At 34.2% G+C, this 21,642-nt stretch overlaps 3 protein-coding genes and 3 long non-coding RNA genes across 6 annotated transcripts in view; 2 read left to right on the top strand and 4 right to left on the bottom strand.

Moving 5' to 3' along the window:
* Nucleotides 1-15: 15 nt before the first annotated feature.
* LOC123672628 (KICSTOR complex protein ITFG2-like) lies at nt 16-5,436 on the bottom strand. The gene is made up of 8 exons (XM_045606802.1): nt 5,294-5,436; nt 5,082-5,236; nt 4,830-5,018; nt 4,589-4,738; nt 4,365-4,536; nt 3,765-4,188; nt 453-690; nt 16-398 (listed from the first exon to the last, which is right to left on the bottom strand). The coding sequence occupies exons 2-8, from the start codon at nt 5,226-5,228 to the stop codon at nt 216-218; spliced, it is 1,503 nt and encodes a 500-aa protein (XP_045462758.1). The 5' UTR covers nt 5,229-5,236; nt 5,294-5,436; the 3' UTR covers nt 16-215.
* On the bottom strand, nt 5,290-5,928 carry LOC123672631 (mitochondrial inner membrane protease subunit 2). Its single transcript, XM_045606815.1, has 2 exons — nt 5,595-5,928; nt 5,290-5,543 (listed from the first exon to the last, which is right to left on the bottom strand). The coding sequence occupies exons 1-2, from the start codon at nt 5,854-5,856 to the stop codon at nt 5,290-5,292; spliced, it is 516 nt and encodes a 171-aa protein (XP_045462771.1). The 5' UTR covers nt 5,857-5,928.
* A 114-nt stretch (nt 5,929-6,042) lies between these two features.
* LOC123674123 lies at nt 6,043-6,449 on the top strand. Its single transcript, XR_006746581.1, has 2 exons — nt 6,043-6,103; nt 6,166-6,449. It is a non-coding gene; the product is annotated as an uncharacterized LOC123674123 (long non-coding RNA).
* Nucleotides 6,354-8,011, bottom strand: LOC123674122. The gene is made up of 4 exons (XR_006746580.1): nt 7,932-8,011; nt 7,289-7,874; nt 6,719-7,237; nt 6,354-6,655 (listed from the first exon to the last, which is right to left on the bottom strand). It is a non-coding gene; the product is annotated as an uncharacterized LOC123674122 (long non-coding RNA).
* Nucleotides 8,012-8,653: 642 nt separating this feature from the next.
* Nucleotides 8,654-9,934, bottom strand: LOC123674121. The gene is made up of 2 exons (XR_006746579.1): nt 9,504-9,934; nt 8,654-9,453 (listed from the first exon to the last, which is right to left on the bottom strand). It is a non-coding gene; the product is annotated as an uncharacterized LOC123674121 (long non-coding RNA).
* A 202-nt stretch (nt 9,935-10,136) lies between these two features.
* Nucleotides 10,137-21,642, top strand: part of LOC123674119 (heterogeneous nuclear ribonucleoprotein L) — a 152,896-nt gene continuing 141,390 nt past the window's right edge. The window contains exon 1 of the mRNA XM_045608990.1: nt 10,137-10,379. Coding sequence (XP_045464946.1) covers nt 10,314-10,379 — 66 coding nt within the window. The 5' untranslated portion in view covers nt 10,137-10,313. The remainder of the gene's footprint in view (nt 10,380-21,642) is intronic.

Raw genomic sequence — 21,642 nt, 5'->3', positions numbered from 1 at the left:
ACTAAAAAAGGCTAATTTCTTGTACAGGTAGTTTTATTTAAAATTCAAAATTTACAGTCCCATATTGTCCATATTGTATTTAATGTACATTTTTAATTTTTTTCCAATTACAAATGATCTCTTGTATAAAACTAAAACCATTTCTGTTCATTGAAATCTTTTAGGTTATAGAGAATCATTTTGTATAAAATAAAATTATACAATTGTACTTAATTTCAAGAATTCAAATTATACAATAAATAACTAACAAGTGATTTTTTTGTATTTTTATCGAAATCCTTCACCTTATCCTCTGCACCATTTTCTTCTTCGTTTAATTTCATTGCCAACAAGGATAGATCAGGCTCAAATTTCCTAATTGTGAGATCATGGAGCGGGATATCATAGTAGATTATGACCTTCAAATAAAAATAATCAATAACACTAAGGAAAAGATGAAAAATTCATATTACCGTATTTTTGAAGGTGACATAAACCAAACAAGTAACTGGTGGTTCATTGGGTGTTAAATTATAATAACCGCTGTTGAAAGCCTGAACAGGTTGTTCCAGATGGAATCTGACGGAATTCTTGTCCTGATCTAGTATGTATGTCTGACCGTCCCAAGAACAAACGACTATGTCATCTGAACCCGTACCTGTCACATCCAGTTTGGTCAATGCGAAGATTTGGTGATCTACAGCCATAGCCCTAAGAAATATCAATTTTAAAACTTTTCAACCCCTTATTATACTACCCTTTTATGCCCATTTTTGTGCCTCACTGACCATGTGCTTGACTTTCGAAAGAAATATGCATGTCATCATGCCTAAGTGTGGTACATTTTTAAATAACGCTTCTGTAATTTCAGCTTATTCTTCATTTCTTGTCCAATTCTACTAATCCCGAAAAATGTAACATGAAGCTCAAAAATTTATGAAGGGAAATACTAAGTTACCAGTCAAATTAAGCTTCAAAAAGGCTTGATGTATAAATGTCATCTGTGTGACATTGAGTCAAGAATAATATAGGCACAAAAAATTGAAGTGTATAAGATATAGCGAAGCAAAAGGCCTATGTGCCTAAATCAGGTCTAATTATTATAAACAAAGCTTCTGATAATTCCACTTCAATTTTTTTCCTCTCTCTCTTATTTCATTCATGAACTAATCATGAATGATCCTGAAAAATTCCACTATTCCAAAAAGCTTGAGATAAATATTATATTTTTCCTACAACTGCTATGAAAAGTAGCGTATTCTGCATAGTTTACTCAATTGCAAAACTAGTATTGCGCATACTGTGGGAAATATTGTTCCCCACGGCACTTTGCCCACACCTCCCTTGGTAGACCAATGAAATTGGGTTTTTGAGTCGTTTCTATGGAAACGCAATAAATTAGCACCTACTGCCAACAAAGGTCATTTTGATTTGAATCATGTCCATTACTTGAATTATTGAAATTTGTGCAGTTGTAGGAGAAGTATAGTGTGCAACATGTGGAGAAAGTCCTTTTCTCGCTCGTGTGTTTGCGGCACTCGTCTTTCAGGTTCGTGCCACAAACTTCCACACTCGCGAGAAAAGTTGGACTTTCCCCAATTGTTGCACAATATACTATTGCAACATATGAATCACTGAACTTATTGCCAGAATCAAGCTTCAAAAAAGACATGGGGTATAAGTGTCATCTGTGTGAAATTGAGCTAGGAAATAAAATTCTAAATATAGAGGCACAAAAAATTTAAGTGTAATAGGGGTTTTGCAAGATATAGTGAACCTAAATGCTTTTGTGCCTTTATTCAGGTCTAATTATTGTAAATAAGGTTCTTATGATATAAAGTACTTAAATTTTTTTCTTTTTATGAAAAATTGAGATAATGTGTGTCATTCCTGAAAAATGTATGAATGAAATAAGACCGCTATCCCAAAAAGCTTGAGATAAATATTATATTTTACAATATATGCATCTCTGAACTTATTCCCAGAACCAAGCTTCAAAAAAGACATGGGGTATAAGTGTCATCTGTGTGAAATTGAGCTAGGAAATAAAATTCAAAATATAGAGGCACAAAAAATTTAAATGTAATAGGGGTTTTGCAAGATATAGTGAACCTAAATGCTTTTGTGCCTTTATTCAGGTCTAATTATTGTAAATAAGGTTCTTATGATATAAAGTACTTAAATTTTTTTCTTTTTATGAAAAATTGAGATAATGTGTGTCATTCCTGAAAAATGTATGAATGAAATAAGACCGCTTTCCCAAAAAGCTTGAGATAAATATTATATTTTACAACATATGCATCTCTGAACTTATTCCCAGAACCAAGCTTCAAAAAAGACATGGGGTATAAGTGTCATCTGTGTGAAATTGAGCTAGGAAATAAAATTGAAAATATAGAGGCACAAAAAATTGAAGTGTAATAGGGGTTTTGCAAGATATAGTGAACCTAAATGCTTTTGTGCCTTTATTCAGGTCTAATTATTGTAAATAAGGTTCTTATGATATAAAGTACTTAAATTTTTTTCTTTTTATGAAAAATTGAGATAATGTGTGTCATTCCTGAAAAATGTATGAATGAAATAAGACCGCTATCCCAAAAAGCTTGAGATAAATATTATATTTTACAACATATGCATCTCTGAACTTATTCCCAGAACCAAGCTTCAAAAAAGACATGGGGTATAAGTGTCATCTGTGTGAAATTGAGCTAGAAATAAAATTGAAAATATAGAGGCACAAAAAATTGAAGTGTAATAGGGGTTTTGCAAGATATAGTGAACCTAAATGCTTTTGTGCCTTTATTCAGGTCTAATTATTGTAAATAAGGTTCTTATGATATAAAGTACTTAAATTTTTTTCTTTTTATGAAAAATTGAGATAATGTGTGTCATTCCTGAAAAATGTATGAATGAAATAAGACCGCTATCCCAAAAAGCTTGAGATAAATATTATATTTTACAACATATGCATCTCTGAACTTATTCCCAGAACCAAGCTTCAAAAAAGACATGGGGTATAAGTGTCATCTGTGTGAAATTGAGCTAGGAAATAAAATTGAAAATATAGAGGCACAAAAAATTGAAGTGTAATAGGGGTTTTGCAAGATATAGTGAACCTAAATGCTTTTGTGCCTTTATTCAGGTCTAATTATTGTAAATAAGGTTCTTATGAAATATAGTACTTAAATTCTTTTCTTTTTATGAAAAATTGAGATAATGTAAGTCATTCCTGAAAAATGTATGAACGAAATAAGACCACTATTTCAAAAAACTTGAGAGAAATATTACATTTTCCAATTTTTGCAGCTCTGCATTTATCACCTATATCAAGCTGAAAAGAGGCATTGGTATAAGTGTCATCTCTGAGAAATTGTGCTAAGAAATAGGCATAGAAAATTATAGTGCAGCAAAGGCTTTATAAGATAAAATAAGATAAAATTTAATCCTCTACTTGATTTCTAAGTCAGGTTTGATTATTATAAATGACGCTTCTTTTAATGTCGCACTAATTTTTGTACTTTGTTTAAATACAAGTATTAATACAGAAATTGTTGTAATAATCTCTCACATATTTATGGAATTCATGAACAAAAACATTACCCCAACAGAACTTGTAATGAATGTTGAATTTTTGAAGGTTTGTAGCTCGGATCTTACAACATGAAGCAAGTATCAAAAAGGTACGGTGTATAAGTGCCATCGGTGAATAATTTAGCTAATAAACAGACACAAGAAAGGCATAGTGCAATAAGAACTTTATCAGAAATAAAGAAGCAAAATCTCACCAAAGTATAACCTCATTCCTAACAAGCATAATAGTTCCGTCCAAAGTGGCCAAAGCGTAAGGCCTAGCCTGATTGTTTGTGGACACCTCATCCCCTTCAAGACTTTCCTTATCCGCATTCGGTGTGGCAGTCCTGAAATCACCCAGAATTTCGGTGGATATGTTCCGACTCCTCATCCTGGAGATTCCCAAGTACTGATAATCGACAAGGGAACTTGAAGTGGAATCGCTCGAGGTACTGTTCGTACTCGTCTCCGAATTCTCGAGGTCCTGTCTCCAGGTCTGTTCACAAGGACATTTGATGCGCATGAACGTACCCCCAGGTTGGGCGATCAGAAGGGAAGGCTGCCCATCCTCTGAATGATGCAGAGTTATTGAGCCTATCTGGTTGGCGCATTCCCATTTGTTCAAGGCTACCAATTTACCTATACAAGACAATCGTTATCAGAAGTTGGTACTTTGGAGTTTTACTTTTTAGAAAATTTTCAAATTACTGATGTGATTTGATAAATCTACTTTAGAATAATCTGAAAATGTTGTCAAATATTCTATTGATAGAAAAACATCTTCTGAATTAACACTGACACAACTAAAGACATACCTAAACAGTTATCCACTTTATTCTCCTTTTCTTCGGAACTAGAAGTAGAACTGAAAGATTTATTTCTTGTTCCTACGTTAGGAATCCATCTATAGGAACGCACTACGCGATCTGTAAGTCCCAAGACCATTTCTATAGACCCATCTCCATTTACATCAGCTAATAAAATATCCTGCAATGTTAAATTCAGATCCGCTCTTGAGAATTAGACAATTTGATCTCACTTTAGAATTGGCGGGAATACGCTGTGTATGCACACAGGTGAGCAACATTTCGTCTTCATCCTCTGTTTCTTTATAGAATTTATTTGATGAAACAGGTTGATCATCTTTCAAACCATCTGTGCTTTCTCCGGAAAAGACCTGTCCATCAATCTACAAATATTACCGATGATATCACAATATTTCGTAACTAGTCTTTACATGTACTTAATGACAAAAAATGAGGTTTGAAATTATCACTTACCGCATCCACATCTTCAACCGCTGTTTCTTCATATTCAACTACTTTCTTCCTTATAATTGCCTTATAAATATAACACCAACCATCAGCAGTGACTATCACTAGATTATTTTGTTTCTCGTTAAATATATCACCAATAGCTATGCAACTAACAAAACTCAAATTTGAAATAACTTGAAATTTTCTTCTTCCCTATAAATCAACATCATTTTCAGTTGAATTAGTTCATTGTAAGGATTAGAACTGAACACAAACCTTGAATATAGCAACTTTTCCATTATCGCTCCCAATTACCAATTCATTGGATCCATCGTTATCTAAATCACCTAATACTATTGCATTCCTAGCAACGTTTCCCCTAAACTCAAACTCAATTCGATTGACTAATGAGATTGCACGCATGTTGTATTCTGAAATCGAACCTAGGGACAGTAAGAATTACACTATGATGTCTTCACTATAGTTACGCAGAATATAACAAAGTAGGAGGAGAAAGGTTCAGAGGTAATCTTGATTCAGGAAGGGACGAACTGAGAAACTGCCAACGAGAAGGAGGCCAAACGATACATGTAGCTTTAGCAGTGATTAGTCCAAGAGATACTGGTCCAAAATTATTTGAATCCATAGAATGACCAGTATGGTCACCCTCCACCCAACAGTGACCTTCTGGTATTCTCACAATATGATTCTTATATCCTATTGTTTCTATTATATCACCTAAAAATATTCGTCAACAGAATGAGTAAATATTTGAAAACCGCAATGTACCTTGCACTCCAACAATTCTTTTTATAATGTTTAAGGAAGGATCCTTAGGCGATATCAAAGCAATAATATCCCCTCTTTGTACTTGATAACTCTTAACAGCCCATTTATTCAAGAGAACGTAATCTGTTTGATCTTGATCTGGATTCAAAGCAGGTTGCATAGAAATTCCATCTACCCGTGCTACATATCCAAGTGAATCAATTAAAGTAACTCCTATTGGGACTCCAATTAGAATACCTTTGAAAATATTTCTAATTTTCATTTAAAACAAAATCCAACCTAAGATCTGATAAACATAGAGACAAAACCTAAAATGTCAAAATTTCATTTATTTGACAATACCTTTTACCTTCGACCATAGACAAACTAAACAAACTAGTTTATCTATGCCTTCGACATTCTACTGAAAAATTTTTTGTGATCATAGACAAACTAATCTAGTTTATCTATTAGCGATTCAAGTTCATCTCCAAGCCACCTATCGGAAGAAACTGTAATATCGGCTTAAGGTACGGTAGGAGTGAAAGCTTTGACGGCGTGCATTTCTGCATTTTAAATTTTTATATTTTAGTGTTCGAGGAGTTATAAGAGTTGTGTTCTAGAGTTTCATCATTTATCTAATATTTATTTCAACATTATGGATAGTGATTACTGCCCTAAAATAACGAAATCAAAGGTGTTTTGTTGTGTTTATGGATGCAACAGTAGAGCAAACAGAGAACCCGTTTCATTTAATAAGTGGAAATAGAATAACTGGAATTTTATTTCAAAAAATATATTAATTTTTCAATTATTCATTACAAATATGGTGTAACATTTTCTCAATATAGTTTTTTTTCAAAGAAGTTAACATATTATATGTGTATTCTTCATCAAAGGGCACCTTAATTTCAATGAATGAATTATTGCTTGAAAAATAAATAATAAAGTGGCAAATGTCTAAATTTAGGATTGCAATTCCCACCTGCACCTGTGCAAAGTATTTATGTTTTTTTTCAGTTCATAATTATTATTCTCTTTTATAATATATTCACAATTCCCCAAGTCAGAGGCTTGCTTTGCTGAAATATAAAGATATTTTTTTTTTAATATTATTTTCAAGATGTTGATGAAGAATTTGTTACCTTTGAATGGACACTTTATTTCTTAAAGACCATAGGGCTTGCCATTCTTTAACAAAATTCCGTCAGCAGAATATGCCAGCCATGGTTCACTTCTACATATCACAAGACCTATTTTTTGTATAGAAAACCCTGAAACCTTTTCGGGCCATTGGCTCGCATTTAATGCTATGTTTTGTATAGATATTCGAAAAATGCTTGGGAAAAAAATATTTACTACATTTCTCTTCCCAATCATTTTTCGAAAAAGTATATAAGTCGTAGCATCGTGAGCCAGTAACTCTATACTTCCTTTCTTCTTCCCATTGACCTCTATCTTGCATTGTCGATACACATATATCAATACTGTCAAACATAGTTAACTTATTGTATTTTCTGATACATTGAGTGCATCTAAAATTAATTTCAGACCCAAAATTGTAAAAATTCTGCATGAAAATGGAATTTTCTGCATTTCTGATAATGGTTCCATATATTTTCATGCAAGATCCTTCCACATTCGGAACCTTACATAACCTAGTCCTGAAAATCACTCATTACAGTATTACATACGACATGAAAGTTATTACCTACTTATGAATTGCAATGCTCGATGAAGGCAATCTGGCAATTAAAATATTTCTAATATCTTCTCTTCTTCATCTTGAGATGTTATCAAGGGTCTTTTTGGGACTTTGTCCTTAAGGCAGGGTATTTTTAGAAGAGGTAGTGCTTTATATTTATTTCCAGTCTCTTTTTTTTCGTTTTTCCACCAGCATTTGATATCAGTGCTTGAAATATTTTCCAATTTGAGGAGGTCAGTTCTGAAATGATAAAAACCAAAGGAAAAGCAAAAAACCAACAATTATATTGTGTCTATATTATTGTTCAATTGGAAGTCCTGATTCAGACATAAAATAAATAAAAATTATACAACCTGGTAAAATGTAAGACTAGAGCTGATATATGTTTACATCTGCCTCCTAATCCAGCCTTACAAGAACAGCTGAAAGCTGATATTGTTGCAGTTTCTTTAGTTGTAATTATTTTTCCTCTGATTTCATGAGGATCTGCTGAAAGGGCTGAAGTCTGCAAGCATAAGCCGAACAATTCTAAGCATAATACTAATACTTTTACCTATATTCCCACACATAATTACATGCATTCAAGACCGCTTCTCCTAAAATGTTTGTTTTTTAGATAATGGACGATTATTCTTAAATTAGAATGAATTCACCTTCTATCACATTCCTATTATTTGGAGTTGCTTTCAAATACCGGAAATATTCAGTTAAACTGAGGAATACACTATTTTCTTTGTCCATCATATTTCTTTCTTCACAAATAACACTCAAAATATTTTTGTTTACAATATCTCACCTTTAGCTGAAAAAGCATGCTGAAGAGGGCGCTGCCTACCCTTGAATCGGGAATGGCTGTGATTGTGAATGAATATTTTAGGTTTGAACAAAATAAATAAAAATATCAAGAATTTTGAAAACTACAGCTCTCAGACAATTAATGGAATCTGCGATCGGTGAAATATGCTTACAGTTTTTGATAATTAATATACTATTTGAATGTTCTATCACAGATTACTAGTTAGTCTGTGGTTCTATCACAGATTAGCCTGTGGTTCTATTTTATCCACATTATTTTCATAAAAATTTGAATTCTTTATGTCGAATTTGATTGTGATGCTCAAAAAGTAAATAAAGTTGGAAAAGTTGTAAATAAATAAATTGGAAAATAAGAAACATGTTTTTATAGGTCTATGCACACTGATGAATTTCACCAAGGTATTCAACAGAAAATATTATGATCAACTCTGATTTCTGAATCTCCTTCATTCCATGGAAATGATATTTGAAGTTCTGATTTTTGATGAACTAGTTTAAAAAACAATTATCAAAGGGAGCTTATCAAAAACATGAAAGACGATTGAATGAAAAACTCATGATAAGTTATGGTTGTAGGTATTTATTTTTATAATTCAAAATATTTGTACATATTACTATATAAAAATTAAAATCTAAACCTAAACAAGTGAAATTATTATATTACTAGAAAAACAAGATTTTCAATCAGATAACAGAAATCAACATATTATTAAAGAATAAAATCACTGTTTTCCTTACGTTTACAAATAACCTATCAAAACAATATTTGCTTGTTGTTCTGTGACGTCAGTAGCCTATGCTGGCAGTACTCACATATATTTATTGTTCTGTGGTACTCACTCCATACATATAAAGAAAAATGCAAATGCAAAATATTTAATACAAAAATATACACTATGATTAATCACTTTTTCCACAGAACCTGATAATTTTTTAGTTTATAACAATGGTAGCCTTTCCTCTTCAGTATATTCCGTACAGTTCTGTCATTTAAATTCAATTGTTTTCCAATTTGTTTACTTGTAATATTTTCATTGGCATCGACAGCAGCACAAACATTTGATTCCCTTTGTTCACGCTCTTTATTAATTGTCTTTATACGTGGTTCATCGAAATTAAGACAATGCCTGCAATACTGAACACATCCATATTTCTCAAACTTTTTAACAATTTTAGAAATGGTAGATTTTGCCGGAATTGGCTTCCCTTCAAATTCATTAATAAACAAATTTGTAATATCTCCCATCGAATTACCACCAAAATACCACTTCAAAATTTTTATTTTTTCTTGAGTTGATAACGTTGGCATTTTAGAACTAGCAAAAACATTTGTTCACTATTAATATATTTCTAGTCTCCCTACAAGTAAAACGATCTTCAGGAAAGCAAATAGTTGTCCAGTGGAATACCTAATTATTTCTTGAGTACATTCATAATGATTATGAACCCCCTAGCTTTTATGAGAGCTCTATGGAAATCTTTGAATTAAGAAGGTGTGCAATATGATGCATGGAAAATATTATGGAAATACATATTGCTGATAGTACAATTATTGTACTATTACATTGTGTCAGCAGATATACATGTAGATGGATTCCTCTTCCTTAATAGGTAATATTTCTGAATATTTAATAGATATAATACTTCTTCTTCCACCTAAGTTTAATTTGAGAGTGAATCAAAAAATGAATTCACCTACAAATCTATTGAAATTAATTCACAAAACTATAAGCTTTAGAATATAGAATAGATATTATTAATGTACAAAGCTATAAACATAATTTCACAATTTATTATAACCATTAAAATTGTTTGACATTTGTGTGATCAGTGATCACGTTCGAAAATGTACTGTAGCCGCTTCAGCGATCATCGAACCCATGACTTCACAAAGAATTTTTTCTTGAAATCCATTTCAAGAAGAAAACAAACCATTTTTCCCATTATTACGAGTCAAATCTTGAAATATCTAATTGAATTGAAAGTACAATTGGCGACATCTGTGTTTTCCTATGAAAATCCTCATGCCGCAATTATTGATTTGATAGTTTCATTGTAGAGGGCGTGGAGTTACCGAGCCAATGTCAGTCTTCCCGGTCTATTCAGTGATATTTTTCATTTTCCCCACTGTCCTGTTCGATTCCTGCTTTCCCAGTTCTGCGCGTCCTGTTGCGGGTTGAGGTTGTAGGTTTATCGGGAGTTAAAAAGTGTTTTCTAAAATGGCGTTCAATGGAGATGGCCCACAAAATAAAAGACAGCGGATAGAAACGGAAGCTATTAACAGAGTAAGTTCCGATATTAAGAATTTATCTTCAGCCCTTACATTTCCTGCTGAACTCTGTAGTTATCTCTGCCCGGCATCGATTTTCTTCAGTTTTCCCACTTGTTTTCGTGGATTTACCTAACTATTTCTCAATGTTTCTTTGAGTGGTTGTGAATATGCGAGATAGATTCGAGCGTAATCTCTATTTCCTTTAAAAATTTAAAAAATAGAATTTGTAAACAAGGGGCAATATTTATTTTGTTCCAAGTACTAGCCTAGTGCTGAAAAAATCCACTTGTATCGAGAATATATATTTTTTTTAAATTGAAATTTACTTGAACATTTTTCAACTTGCGTAAATTTAAATTGTGAAAGTTCGTGCAGTGTGAATATTTTTTTATTATCCTGAGTATATTCTGTTTCGTTCACGTTCACATAAGTAATTATTTCCAGCTGTTGATTTTCAATTGCGATATTTTCGAAATTTGTCTGATTTGACATTCTTGCCAAAGAAGAAAGTGGGTTAGGACCAGAGATAGCTGTGAAAAGCCGCCTACTATCTTACTACTGCCTATTTCATAACTTGGTACTCGCCAAGGTAATGGTCAGAACGTTTAAAGAGGGACATTGACCTTTTACAAGAAACCAGATGAAGATACACGTTATAGAAGGACGAGTTTGTTGTTGTCGCTTATCAAGACCAGAAAGTCGTAGTCTTTTACAGTTTGAGAAAGCAGTTTATCCTTTGACGTTTTGGATTATTTTTGCGCGTTTGGTGCTAAATGCTGGCCATTTATTCTTTGATATTTAGAGAAAAACAAGCAGATGACCTCGCTATTTGAAAAATTGCTTCTTTAGTCATTGTTTAGTCCGGAATTTAGATTATCACCGTTTCAATAGAAAATCTGAATTAACGTAGTGGTGCCTGCCAAATTTCTGCTAAGATGTCGATTAATTCACCTTAAATTGGACACCCATATAGAAAATGAAATAGGTATTTATTTAAAAAATACAAGAGTTATGTGTATCTGTAAGAATAGAAAACTCACCGTTTTTCCATCGATAAAGAAGGAAGGACAAAATTATATCAAGTCCAGACATTCGGCAATGTGATATAATAACCGTACTTAAGAAATCAAAATATTATTGACGCTGTACTTATGTAACAGGTCTTACAAGAAAAATCTGTAAAATATTGTAGTTATATGACGAGTTATGCTCATTGGTCTAGTGTTTCTTGAACTTTTCCAAAGAGAGGCAATGCTTTCAAATATGTAGATCTTGTTTCTGGTTGTACGGCTTTATCAATTTGTCGTTTCTGTTTTTGACGTAATTGTTAAATTTCAAAGTAGGTAACTCTTTAGTGTGGTTTATAAAGGGTGTTTTTTTTTAGAGCTATAGAACTTTAAATTGCAATAAAATAACGATGGATTATTCGATTGACATGAATTTTATTTATCCGCAAGATAATCTTGTGGCATTACTTTTTAAATATGATTTCTGGCATATGACCGCCACGGCTGTATATCGGCAATAACACGGCGAATGTTGTCTTCCAAATGGTCAAGGGTTTGCGGCTCATCCGCATAGACCAATGACTTTACATAGCCCCACAGAAAGTAGTCTAGCGGTGTTAAATCACAAGATCTTGGAGGCCAATTCACATGTCCAAAACGTGAAATTAGGCGGTCACCAAACGTGTCTTTCAATGAATCGATTGAGGCACGAGCTGTGTGACATGTTGCGCCGTCTTGTTGGAACCACAGCTCCTGGACATCATGATTGTTCAATTCAGGAATGAAAAAGTTAGTAATCATGGCTCTGTACCGATCACCATTGACTGTAACGTTATGGTCATCATCGTTTTTGAAGAAGTAAGGACCAATGATTCCACCAGCCCAAAAAGCGCACCAAACAGTCAGTTTTTCTGGATGTAATGGTGTTTCGACATACATTTGAGGATTAGCTTCACTCCAAATGCGGCAGTTTTGTTTGTTGATGTAGCCATTCAACCAGAAGTGCGCTTCATCGCTAAAATGGACGCAGTGCGCGATACGTATTCCGCACAGAACCATTATTTTCGAAATGAAATTGCACTATTTGCAAGCGTTGTTCAGGCGTGAGTCTATTCATGATAAATTGCCAAAGCAAACTGAGAATAAATCACTTGACAGCTGTTGAATCGGTCGCCATCTTGAACAGTAATGTCAACTTAAAGTTATATACCTCGAAAAAAAAACACCCGGTATATACAAGAAGTCTCGCGAATTGACACTCTAGGTGAAAATAATTCTTCTGGAGGAAGATACATTTTCAAATTTTTATACATGAGAGTGCTCTGGAAACAGTTATTATTAGTACCTGATCTTTGATGTAAAACAAACTTCTATCGAATTTGGTGACCAGAATTTTTATGTAGTCAGAAAAAGATATTAAAAGTAAGTTTCATTCCCAATGGCAATATCTAGATATATTTGTTTTTGATATCCATGAAATGCCATAGAACATGGGCATGAAGAATGAATATCTGCATCAAAACTTGTGTATATAATTTATTGATTTAATTTTGAATTGTTTTTCTATGAAATATTCGTTGAAAAATTCATGTTTTACAAGCGATGCCGATAGTCAAATTATCATAACAAATTACAAGATCAGTAATATTTCATGGATATCTAAAACAAATGTATCTCAATATTGCCATTGGGATGAAAACTTTTTTTTAATTAGAAAACCTTACAAGTATAGGAACATGTTATGTCGTCTGAAAGGAAATTTCATTTTCTCATGTTATTTCAGGTCATTTCATCTGAAAAAAACGCACTTTTCATCATTTTAGTATGTCTTGTTGAAGCCTAAAATTTTTTGTAAAAAAAAGAAGTAAATCAATCAATTTCTCGAAGACCGCTAGAGATAGGGACAAAAAAGTTAATACATAAATAATCAGGAGGCTACGGGGCAAACCAAAAAAAAAAAGGTAGGTACCAACCTTCAAACGATGCGTGTCAAGATTTGACAGCAGTCCTACCATTATTTTGTTATATCTATATTGTGTTGTGAGTGTGGCTCCATTATTTTACTCCGGAGTCCAATCGACAGTCAGCTGAGTGGACTGCACACGATGAACCTAATCCAAAGCGAGGAAAAACACAACAGTCAGCTGGCAAGGTTATGGCATCAGTATTCTGGGATGCGCAAGGTGTAATATTCATTGATTACATCCAAAAGGGCTAGACCATCAACAGCGATTATTATATAGCGTTATTGGATCGTTGAAAATAGAAGAAAACGTTGAAAACCGGCCCCATTTGAAGAAAAAGGGTGCTGTTTCATCAAGACAATGAAAACAATGGCAAAATTGCATGAATTGGTGTTCGAATTGCATCCACATCCACCGTATTCGCCAGATCTGGCTCACACCGACTTTTTCCTGTTCTTAGACCTCAAAAGATTGCTCGCTGGAAAGAAATTTAGCCCCAATGAAGAAGTAATCGCCGAAACTGAGGCCTATTTTGAAGCGGAAGACAAATCGAACTACAAACATGGTATCGAAAAGTTGAAAGATCGCTATAATCGCTGTATCGCCCTCGAAGTCAACTATGTTGAATAATCAAATCAAATTTTGCCAAAAAAAAAGTGTAGACCGGGGACTTTTCAATTGGCTTGTTAAACATGATGGAGATCTTTTCTCTTTGCATCTGTCTTTTGCTACCGAATTCCCTTACCAACTTAAATCTCGCCGGTCAGGCTAGATAGAGAACAATAAGAGATCGTTTGAAATTGTAACAGGACAAAAATGTTAATTTCCAGATTATCAAGTAATCACATAAATAAATTCTTCTTCTAGTGCCTCTTCTAGTGAAGATCGGTGACAACCATGACAATTTCGTTTGGACATTCATCCCTATCCAGCCTCTTATATTTTATACTCTTCATCCAAAAGTTTTGTCTGTTTTTTTGTCCTAGTTTTTCCTCTATTTTGCCCATTATGGTCAACTGAAGCAATTGATACAGATACGTATCCGAAGTAGGCCGTTTCCCACCTTTTAATAGGTGTTAACAGCATTAACACTGTCTAACATCCTTTGATTCGACACCTTGACAATCTTGAGCATCCTAACGAAGACTCGCATTTCAAATGTTTCGATTCGTCTCAGAGTTTCCAACCTGAGGGTCCAGGATTCTATTCTATATAAAGTAATAGTGTATATATTGGATTTAGCCATTCAATTACGTATTTTCATGTTCAAGGATGCATTATTTAGAAGCCTCTTTATTCCTTCAAATGCTGATTTAGCAAACTCTATTCTTGATCTTATTTCGATGATCTAAATATATCGTAAAACTTGTTCCTCAATGTCCTCCCCACAGAATCTGCACCCGTCCTTTTCTTCTAGACCCATTCTTATGAGGTGCTTCCTGAGGCGGTAATGCTAGAGGCTACAAAGTAACTTTGCTACCTATATCTGCCAATGTTATGCCGATGGGTTTGGAAAATGATACTAGAGGGTATAATATTTCAACGATAAGTTTGTTCGTCTTCCAATAAAACTATTTCTCTTGTTATGAAATAACGTTGTATGAAAAATCAAACCGGCAACAATGTCCAGAATCGGTGCGGAACGGCTTGTTTTTTTTCTCGCTTCACCGACTCCTAAATAACACTTTTTCGGCTGCCCCAACGGGTCTAATTGTCGTTTACGGCAATTACGAGAATACGTTTACCGTCCGAAATCTGATTGACGACGAAAATAATGCAATTAATCGATCTAAACGACCCTTTTTCAACTGTTATATTGGCGGGCGTTTTCCGAATGCTCAGTTCATAACGAACAGCGTTGCCGATTAACAGGCCAGCTGAAAAGTCCCCGGTCTACCATAGTATAACACATTTTTTTGGCAAAATTTGATTTTATTATTCAACATAGTTGCCTTCGAGGGCGATACAGCGATTATAGCGATCTTACAACTTTTCGATACCATTTTGGTAGTACGATTTGTCTTTCGCTTCAAAATAGGCCTCAGTTTCGGCGATTATTTCTTCATTGGCGCTAAATTTCTTTGCAACGAGCATTCTTTTGAGGTCTGAGAACAGGAAAGTCGCTAGGGGACGGATCTTGCGAATACGGTGGATGCAGATGCAATTCGAAGCCAAATTCATGCAGTTTTGCCATTGTTTTCATTAATTTGTGACACAGCGCATTGTCTTGATGAAGCAGCACCTTTTTTCTTCAAATGGGGTCGTTTTTCAACGATTTCATTCTTCAAAACGATCCAATAACGCTATATAATAATCGATGTTGATGGTCTGGGCCTTTTGGAGGTAATCAATGAATGTTATACCTAGCCCATCCCAGAATACTGATGCCATAACCTTGCCAGCTGACTGTTGTGTTTTTCCTCGCTTTGGATTCGGTTCATCGTGTGCAGTCCACTCAGCTGACTGTCGATTGGACTCCGGAGTGAAATGTTGGAGCCATGTTTAGGTTTATTGCACTTGAACTAGCCTAATAGTCATTACATTTTCTCCTGACACAGCAGACATAAGATAATCGACATGAAATGGGCGCAACAACTGCCTTCAAAAAATTGCAGAAAATCCGGGAACCCCGGGTATACGGATACCACCTTTTTTTTTCGTTATTTTTTTTCCGTATAAACGCAATTAGAAAGGGCCAATCAGCAATGAACGTTAACGAGCGTCGGATGGGCCGTTCCCAAAGTGCAGCGCGGCAATTTCAAGGCAAGACGCTGACGTTACGACGGCAATAAAGGTGCCTTCCGGATTTTCTCCGGGGTCTACGCAAGGGTTGTCCACAAATATCATTGGGTAATGGGGACACACTGTGTGTTCGTCGCACCTTAAGGTTATTGAATTAGCCGTTACGGCCGTCGATCGAAGAAGAAGAAGAAGAGTACGGGGAATTTTGGTTTATAGCGTACGATTACGAAGATCTGGCAACGTTGGAAGGGGATTGTTCGGTCGTTTTTGTAGATTGACTCGTGCATTTTTGCCTTGTTACTTAAGAAGGAAATTGATATTGTTTTTGTGATGAGACCACTTTCTTCCACTGTACAGGGTGAGCAAATTTTGATGTTTTAGCACTACAACTTTTAAACCAGAGAAGATAGACAAAATCTGATACCCCATTCTCGGTCTCTTTTTCTGAGAAACTAATAAGGGAAGTATTCATTTTTGGTCACCTTTATATTGAAAAAATATAGGTTTTTTTCCATCAAACTTCTAAGATTTTTCATAAGAATCTCATTAACTCATGAACCGTTGAGCTTATACTTACCCAAGTATTGGTATATTGCTGAAATTGTCATCAACTAAGCTATCTGATAATGCAATATCATCATATGCATTTACCCCAGCCCATCGAAGGGCGCGTTTGGATTTTGCGAGAGAGCATATCCATTGGGAAGAGGCTGATTGGGAAAGAGTTCTCTTTACAGATGTGTCTAGATTCTGCCTCTACCATTGTGATCGACGTTCCCTTGTATACAGACGTCCACATGAAAGATATGCTCAGTGCAATTTCCTGAATACTACTGGTTTCGGGGGAGGATCGATTATGGTATAGGGTGGAATATCTTTGACTGCTCGCACAGACCTAGTGGTCGTTGATAATGGAGCTATGAATGCTGATAGGTATATAAGGAACATTCTTGAAGAGCATGTAGTGCCATTTGCCCCATACATTGGTGAAAATTTCATTTTTATGGACGATAATGCCAGACCCCATCGTGCGCGCATCGTTCAGGAGTACCTTGAAGAGGTTGAAGTCTCTCGAATGGAATGGCCAGCAAGAAGTCCAGATCTCAATCCTATTGAGCAGGTTTGGGACAACCTCAATAGAAGGCTGAGAAGTTCAGAAAATCATCCAGCTACTCTTAATGACTTAGGAATCCAACTCAGAGAAATCTGGGAAGGATTAGATCAGAACATTTTAAGATCACTCATTTTGAGTATGACCCGTCGTTGCCGAGCTGTAATTAACGCAAGGGGTGGAAATACCAAGTATTAAATCACTTATCAGCATTCCAGTATTTTGAAAATTGTTTATTTCTCTTCTTTCGCATAAGATTCGGTGAAATCCTGAATTTTTCTTTCATTTAATGTGTCTTGTTTCGTTCAAAACCTTCCCGAGAGAACATAAAAAATAAGTTATAAAGTCAATGTAGAGTTAACTTTTATTAAAATTGAGATTTTCAGAATGTGCGTTAATTTTTTTGCGCAGTGTATTTCAAGGAGAAAGATCATCATCTCAAACCCCAATATATCCATTTTTAGCACAATAATAATATTATTTTACCATAAACGTCTAATAGACCATCGCGGTGAATCACCCTGTATATCATTATATCATCCAGGCTTCTGCTTCCACTGTTGGACATAAATTTCTCTTCACAAAAAGGAAGAAAAAAAATTCAATTCGGCAACGTAGCTGATAATTTGACGTAGAAAATTGGATGTCATTCAAGGATCTCAAGGTCATGCACCTGTTCTACCCTAGTTTGTTTTATCTTCAGACAGAAGATTTCCGAGTTCATCTTACACATTTTCGTGCTCTTATAATTTTATTCAATGATCAGTTAATCATTGTTGATAATGTTCCTTGATAGTATAGGTATAACAGGTCAAATTATAACACCGTAGACATAGTAACATTTTTGATGTGATAATAAAAGCTATTCACGTGGCAAATTTTCTGAAAGAATCGACATCAGAGTCCTATACATAAATATTATTTTCAACTCAAGGGTTTGAAGAGCGTGCGCCTATGGTTTATGACTGTTTTGCAATAATAAGTGATTTTGGATATAATATACTGACTAGTACGCCCATAGATCTACCTTGTAGGTAGATCAATATATCCTGTAGATCTACCTAATAGGTAGATCAATGTTGCCCATAGATCTACCTTGTAGGTAGATCAATGTTGCCCACAGATCTACCTTGTAGGTAGATCAATGTTGCTCATAGATCTACCTTGTAGGTAGATCAATATAGCCCATAGATCTACCTTTTAGGTTGATCAATATAGCCCATAGATCTACTTTTTAATTCATTCATAAATACTCCCATATCTTCTGTAAAATCGATATCGCACTGAGATAAAGCGAGATACTAAGGATTCATGAATATACGCGTGAGTAACGCGCATCTTGTATGTAATTTGAGGATGGGAATAATATCGAATAATTCCTATCAAGTGACAATCAACTCGACCCTTTATAAACTGTATATTTACATGAAACATCCTGTATATAAAATTCTTGTTGAAACACATAGAAGAAGCTTAAAATACCAATCAATATGTCTGATAAGTTAATGAATTATGCATTGGAAAAATAAGCAAAAGCTATAATCTCAATTTTCAGATTTCATAATTCAGAAATGGCTAATTACCACTAAATTGTACACCCAGTATAATTTTAAATCAATTATAATATATTTCCTCACAAACTATGAAAAAAAAACCTGAAGCTTATAATCCGATGGTTCAATATTTCACATTTCTGCATAAAAATCTAATTGGTACTCGAAAATAATACACCCTGTATATGATCGTCAGTCGCTTACTGTATACCTTCAACAATTATGCAAAAAAAAAAATAACCAGGATCTAAGATCTCAACTATCAGATTTCAACAGGTTTCAGTTATCCAGAGTCGTCCAATTGGAACTCGGAAATTGTGCACTCTGTATAAAAAATATTCATCGCACGTATATCTTCGCAAATTATGCAAGAGAAAACAAATCTAAAGCACTTATTCCAATTTTCAGATTTCATAAGGTCTCGATTTTCCAGAAATGTATAATTGGCGCTTGAAAATTGTACACCCTGTATATAATCGTCAATCCCCACCTGTATACCTTCAAGAATTATGCAATTGAATGATAACCTATAGAGCTAACATGACAACTATAAGTAAAGTTTTCAGTTCTCCAGAGACATTTCGGAAAATGTACACTCTGTATAAACGTTATTCATCGCACGTATATCTTCGCAAATTATGTGAGAGAAATCTAACTTGAAATTTCAATTTTCAGATTTCATAAGTTTTCAATTTTACAGAAAAGCATAATTGGCGCTCGAAAATTGTAAACCCTGTATAATATGGAAATGTAGGAATCCCTTTCATTTTAAAATTTCAAATCGGTCAATTTATCGAAAAACCTCCAATAGGCAACTTGAAAAAAAACAATGTATACTCGTTATTCTTATATGTACATTGAAAATCGGAGAAACATAATTAAATGTGTATACTACGAAATCATTCACACAATAGACTAAACAAAAAATTGATCCATTTCAATAATCCGAAGCATTCACCGCCAAATAATATAAAAATTAATAACTGGCGAAAAAATAAGAAAAAAAAATTATCACCTGCTGCATGATTTGAACTCGCAACCCGTAGAGAACTCAGTTTATACGACCGCATCCCTAACGACCCGGCCACAATGCCTTTGCATAATTAGGTGCATTTGTGCTCCTTATAGGAATAATGTCACAATAACTGATGAGAGATTCTATAAGTTGATAGAGCAAGAGCCCGTGAGTGCCAGACCTTCGGATTTTCATAAAAGCTGAAAATTTTTCTATGTGTGTCCCTAGTACAGGTAAGAATGATCCCCACCCATGAAGCTGAGGCAGCGGTGGCTTTGGCAGGTAACAGGTAACAAAGGTGTATAAAATTCCATCTCAAATTTATCATAAAATAAAACTTAATTTTTTTATATTTGATTCATAATAATATCAAAACTCGCGTCGCTCATTGCCAGACAGTTAGTATGGTTGCAACCCTCTGCCGGACACCCTTAAACTATTATAATTTATAATTATACTTACGTTATATTATAAAATCTCAATTTTATATATAATTTTTTGGGGGCCTATTAATCTATGTTTACATGATAGCCGGACAGTTTCGACGGTTCTATCATCTTGCTAGACGCATTCAAAGTGAGCATTAGTTCGGGGAGCAAGGAGCGTATACAGTAACTAGTGCGAGTGAGACAGAGCGCTTGGTCTATTGCGGCCCTTTACTGCGCATCAGCTGTTGTTTATTGTAACTATCTGGTGAACGGCTATGCTCATAATAAATGTATTATTTTTCTGTGCAGTTTATAAAATAAATGTGATCAGTTGTAATAAAGTGCTATCATGAGTGACGAAAAAATAGTTTGCTTTGTTTGTAAGAAAAGTGATGAACACATAATATTATTTTCTGAAGAAACTTTAAAAAAATGCCAGACTATTCTTAAATTACGAAAAATACATAAGCTAAAATACAGAGACATTACTTTACCTAGTGAATACACCGAGAGTGGTTATCACAGAGTATGTTACAAGGTATTTACAGGTCTTATGAAAAAATATTTCACCTCTCAACCATTAAGTGCTGAAAAACAAAAAGGAAAAAAACAAGAGAGTTGTGTAATTACAAGCAACTCATCTTCAACCTTGTCGTCGATACGAGATTTGAGTTCCGAACTACCTGATCTACAATCTTCGTCAACAGAATCTTCATCTCAACTAATTTTACTATCCCAGTCCACAGAAACACAACCTTCGACATCTGAAAATGAATCTCATTTACAGTCTGTACCCTCAGAATCTCCCACGACATCTCAGCCAGCTCCAATTTGTGAATCAATAGGTCTACAATCTGCAACTCTTCGAGATATTGCTGACGTTTTCGAACCAGAAGTTATTGATAATAATTTTGTAACTCAAGATGTTAATATTTCGACTGATAATATTGCTGGTAAAAATGATAATGAAGTTGTTTGTATATTTTGTAATAAAAAGAAGAAAAAAGTGCGATCGAGAATGATTCTGCTTCATGCAGCTGATGTTCAGCAATTTAAAGATAGTGTCAAACCTAATATTGAAAGTCATGAAGAGTTTACAGATTTTTCTAATAAATTGGATAATTTTTCTGGCTCAAAAATCTATTATCATACTGAATGCCGAGTTGATTTTAATAATAAGTTATCTTCATTAAAAGCAACGCCTAGCAAAACGGAGTGGCATTATCACCGGGAGTATCATCAAACAGTTTTTAACGAAATTAGTACAATCATTAAAGAAGATGTGATTAAAAAAGGGCGGTGTTTTTTATTAGTGTATTTACATGAATCATATATCGATTTATTAGAAAAAATTTTTCAAGAAAATTCTATTCAAATGACAGCTACTTTCACAGCACACCACCTTGAAGAAAAAATTTTAAAAGTATTCTCTAAGGATATAAAATTCTTTACTGTT

This window comes from Harmonia axyridis, chromosome 2 (assembly GCF_914767665.1).
Source record: "Harmonia axyridis chromosome 2, icHarAxyr1.1, whole genome shotgun sequence".
Lineage (NCBI taxonomy): Eukaryota > Metazoa > Arthropoda > Insecta > Coleoptera > Coccinellidae > Harmonia > Harmonia axyridis.
This window is presented reverse-complemented; position numbering and strand designations above follow the sequence as displayed.

Excerpts from the sequence above, each read along its gene's own strand:
- LOC123672628 (XM_045606802.1), bottom strand. The coding sequence starts at position 5,228 with ATGCGTGCAATCTCATTAGTCAATCGAATTGAGTTTGAGTTTAGGGGA. Across the intron at positions 5,019-5,081 it reads GAAAAGTTGCTATATTCAAG|GGAAGAAGAAAATTTCAAGT; the intron begins GTTTGTGTTCAG and ends GTTGATTTATAG. Across the intron at positions 4,537-4,588 it reads GTATTCCCGCCAATTCTAAA|GATATTTTATTAGCTGATGT; the intron begins GTGAGATCAAAT and ends TTAACATTGCAG.
- LOC123672631 (XM_045606815.1), bottom strand. The coding sequence starts at position 5,856 with ATGAAAATTAGAAATATTTTCAAAGGTATTCTAATTGGAGTCCCAATA. Across the intron at positions 5,544-5,594 it reads AAGAATTGTTGGAGTGCAAG|GTGATATAATAGAAACAATA; the intron begins GTACATTGCGGT and ends GAATATTTTTAG.